At 65.6% G+C, this 4158-nt stretch overlaps 1 protein-coding gene across 1 annotated transcript; it reads right to left on the reverse strand.

The window, feature by feature from the left end:
* Window positions 1-241: 241 nt before the first annotated feature.
* NKX6-2 (NK6 homeobox 2) lies at window positions 242-3196 on the reverse strand. The gene is made up of 3 exons (XM_083844160.1): window positions 2349-3196; window positions 1860-2032; window positions 242-1122 (listed from the first exon to the last, which is right to left on the reverse strand). The coding sequence occupies exons 1-3, from the start codon at window positions 2761-2763 to the stop codon at window positions 874-876; spliced, it is 837 nt and encodes a 278-aa protein (XP_083700286.1). The 5' UTR covers window positions 2764-3196; the 3' UTR covers window positions 242-873.
* Window positions 3197-4158: the final 962 nt, after the last annotated feature.

A 4158-nucleotide genomic window follows, 5' to 3' on the forward strand; every position in this document is an offset into this window, starting at 1 on the left:
CCGAGCCCCGCTCCCGCCGGGGCCGACGCCCTCGCCCGCAGCCAGCTCCTGGGGCCGCCCGGCCCAACCCGAGGGCCCCGCCGCGGCGAGCCGGGCCGGCCGGTGCAAACGAAGGCCCCGGAGCAGCGAGGGGGAAGGCAGCAGGGGGCCTGCGGCGGGCAGGGAGAAGCCCCCGCCCCGCGGCCACTCGCGGGGGGCAGAGGCGCAGCCCCGGGCGGCCGCAGCAGCGGTCAGAGCGCGGGAAAGGCGCTAGAGGCGAAGCTTGTTAAATAATTTATTGATTTATACAAAGTCTTTCCAACCCGTGTGGAGACAATATTATTTGAATCCGATTTAAAATCAAGTATCTATTTTTACTCTCACGCTTTTTTGGGGTTGTTTTCTCTTTTGGTATTATTAAGCATAAAATCCAGAGGCAGGAGAAATCAAACCGCCAAAAACACTGAGTAGAGGGAGGGAGTGAAAGAAAACAGCCGTTTTTACACTAGAAAGATACGTCACAAAATCTGAAGTTTACTATATACAAAGTGACTGCGCGTGGATTTGGCGATCCATACAAAACGGTAACAAAATCTGATTGTTAGGAGCAGGAATACGGCAAGAAGGCTAAAAGAAAGGCAGGGATGGGGGCAAACCTTAAAGGAGCACGAAACGAAACCCAAGAAGTTGGAAAGATTCCTCTGAAATTTACATCGATGAGAAGGAAAATAATTTCATAACTTATTCTGTAAAAAATATATACATTTCACATACATCTTAGGCTGTACAACACACCACTTTAAACATCCAGGTACAATTGGTCTCTGTCGCAGTGCCTACCGTGGCGGCTCACCCGGCCGCAGGCGCCCGGAGCAGCCGTCGGTGCCCGCGCCCTCACAAGGTGTCCGAGCTGGTGCTGCAGGGGCTGACGAGGGAGAGGTTCGTGGATTTGTGCTTTTTCAATAGCCTCGTGATTTTTTCGTCGTCTGAGTTGGGGTCCAGGGGCTTGTTGTATTCGTCATCGTCCTCATTGTCCGAGCTCTCCTTCAGCTTCTCCGTCTCGGAGTCGTGCTTCTTCTTGGCCGAGGCCATCTCCGCCGCGTGCCGCTTCCGCCACTTGGTCCGTCTGTTCTGGAACCAGACCTGGACCGGCACGGGAGCCGCTCAGCCCCGCCGCCGCCGGCCCGCCCGACGGCAGCCCCGGGCCCGCCGCCCACAGCCGCCCCTTCCCGCTACCGGGACCGCGCGCAGGGGAACGCGCGGGAGCGGGGCCGCGGCCGCCCCGGGCCGGGGGGCACCGCGCGGAAGCGGCGGGGCAGCAGCGGGAGGGGGCTCGCAGGGACACGCGTGGGTCACCCCTCGGCTCTCCCGGCCCTGCCGCCAGCCTGAGCTGGGCGACCGTAGCGCGGCGGCTACACGGAACGAGCAGCCGCTGAGAACCAAACGGGACGGCCAGGAAAAGGAGCGCGGCACTCAAAGTCTTTGCTAAAAAATTGCGTGGCTATACAAAGAGTCGTGCCAGTCACTGGACAGTCTCTGTGGGAACCTGACCTCTTGAAAACAGCTACCTGCGTGGGGCTTTTGTTTTGTTGGCTGCGTACGTATATTTTCTAAAATCGTTTTCAGCACAAAGAGCCCTAATCACAAAAATAAAGTTACGTAGAAATTGGCCTAAAAATCTATCCAATATCTAGATATCGTAGTTTAAATTACAAGCGACTTCAAAAAAAATCCCGTACGGCCCTACGGCTTTGAATGATCGCCGACAATCAGCGCGGAGGAGAACAGCGGCAGCGCTGCCTCGGCGGCGAGAGGTGGCAGCCGGGGGAGGCCCGTGCCCGGCCGGGGCCCCGCATGCCGCGCACCGCGCGGGGACCTACCTTCACTTGGCTCTCGGTCATCCCTAGGGAATAGGCGAGGCGGGCTCTCTCCGGTCCTGCCAAGTACTTCGTCTGTTCAAAGGTTTTCTCCAAAGCAAAAATCTGCTGCCCAGAGAAAGTCGGTCGCGAGTGTTTCTTCTTGCCGTCCTTGTCCAAAACCATCCCCGTCTGAGCTGAAAGCGGAGGAGAAATGCTCCGTCAGAGACGGGGCTTGCGCTCGACGCGAGCTCGGAGCGAGGTCTGCGCCCGGCGCTAAGCGGGGCCGCTGCAGCGGGGCTGCCCCGGCTCGCCGCCGCCGCTCGGACGCCGCTGGCTCCAGAGCGCGGCCCGGTCCGGGGACGGCTCCGGCCCCCTCGGGGTCCGCCTTCGAGGCGCCGAGGCCTCCGTCGGGCCGTTCGCCCCGTCTGCAGGGCCGCGCCGCCCGTCCCGGGCCCGCCGGCCGGGAAGGCTCAGCGGGCCGCGCGCCCCGCCGGCACCGGCCGCACTTACCGGGACAGGCGAGCCGGGGGTCTCTCCAGGGAGAGCCCTGCACCACTCCCGGCCAGAAAATGGGTGGCCTCCCCGGCAGCTCCGCCAGCGGCTTCGGGTACCGGGAGACGGCCGCGGGGTTGAAGTACATCCCCGCCGAGGCCGCCAGTCCGTTGATGCGGGGCAGCCCGCCCAGCAGGTTGCTGGCCGTGCCCACCGGCCGCCCCAGGATGTCGCTTATTCCGTGCGGCGTCCCCAAGGGGAGCTGCGTGTTGAGTCCGCCCAGGGCCGGCGCCTTGAAGCCGGAGGGGTTCTGCAGGGTGTAGGGGAAGAGGGAGGTCTTCATCTCGGCCATGTTGTGCAGCGCGGCCAGCGGCGTGCTGCTGAGGACGAACGCGCTCTGGCGATTAGCATCCATCTGCCCCACCGCTAACATTTGCGGTCATCAGCGAGCGCGGGCCCTTCTCCAGGCGAGGCGGCAGCCGCCCGAACTCGTCCCCGCCGGGCGCGCCGGCCGCGGGCGGGTCGCCCTCTTCTCCGCTCGCGGGTCGGAAGCGGCAGCCGGCGGCAAAGTTTGCTCAGCGCAGGAGAACCTCGGCGCTGCTCCGCCCGCCCCCGCGCCTCGGCGCCGCGCACCGCCAACGTCCCGGCCGGAGCGCGGAGCGGCGCGCGGCCAGACGGCACCGCGGGGAGGCGAGGAGCCCCGGGAGAACGGCCCCGCGCCGCCGGGGCGTCCCCCGCAGGCTGCGGCTCCCGCGCGGGATCCAGCGGGAGAGGGGCCCGGCGGTGCGCGCCCTGGGGCTGGGCTGGGCTCAGCTCCGCGCCTCGCCCGCGCGTCCCGGCGGCGGCGGCAGCACCGCGGACGCTCCACGCCGCGCCCCGGGGCGCAGATAACCGCGCGGGCACCTGCGAGCAGCGCGCCCATTGGGCGGCCGCCGCCCCGCGCCGCCGCCGCGGCCCAATCGGCGGGCGGCGAGCGCCCCCACCTCGACACGTCACCGCCGGGCCGGGCGGCCCCCGGGCGCCGTGGGGGCGCGCGGCACCGCACGTGGCCGCGCCGCCGCCGACGGGACCCCGGCACCCGGCACCCGGCACCCGGCGCGGCCGCCGCCGCGCCGCGGCTCGCTCGCCGTTTCCGCTGCCCCGGGCTCCGCCGCACGGCGCGGCCCGTGCTCTGGGAGGGCGGCGGCGCCGTCCAGCCCGTCCCGTCGGGCCCCCGCCGCCGGCGAGTCCCGCCTCTGAGCGCGGCGCGGCCCCGGGAGGCCGGCCCGCGGCGGCGGGGCCGGGAGCGCGGCCGGGGTGTGCGGGAGGAGCGCGGCGGGGCTGCGGAGCGGGGCGCGGCTGCTCGCACCCGATGTCTTTGGGCGGGTAGCGAACGAGCTGTGCCTGCCGTTGCGCCTCGGCTGCCGCCTCCTTGTTAGAGTCGAACCCTTAAAGCGTGCCTGTAAAAGTGACCGCCCGTCCCGGGACCGTGCCGCTACGGTTTGTTACCCGTCTTAAAACGCGCTGGCGCCTGAGGTCTTCCTTCGGGACGTGACGGACAGGTACAACGCCTCGCCTTTAGCGGGAAAAAACGGCCCTCACATCACTGCGGCACGAAGCTCGTTTGCGCAAATAAAATTGTCACGGGTATTCCGCCCGACCGAAAATGTTCTCACTTGTCAAGGCAAGAAGAATTCCGATTTGAGACTTTCATAGAAAATTATTCCGGAAACGGGACTCGTAGCGCGTTCTTTGCCTTACAAATGCCTTCTCCTGTGTTTTTGATGCATTGTTAATCAAGAAAAATACTAACCACAGCAAGTGGGGAATTAAAATTTTTCAAAGTGTT

The sequence above is a fragment of the Anser anser genome, assembly GCF_964211835.1.
Source record: "Anser anser genome assembly, chromosome: 7".
NCBI classification, from domain to species: Eukaryota; Metazoa; Chordata; class Aves; order Anseriformes; family Anatidae; genus Anser; species Anser anser.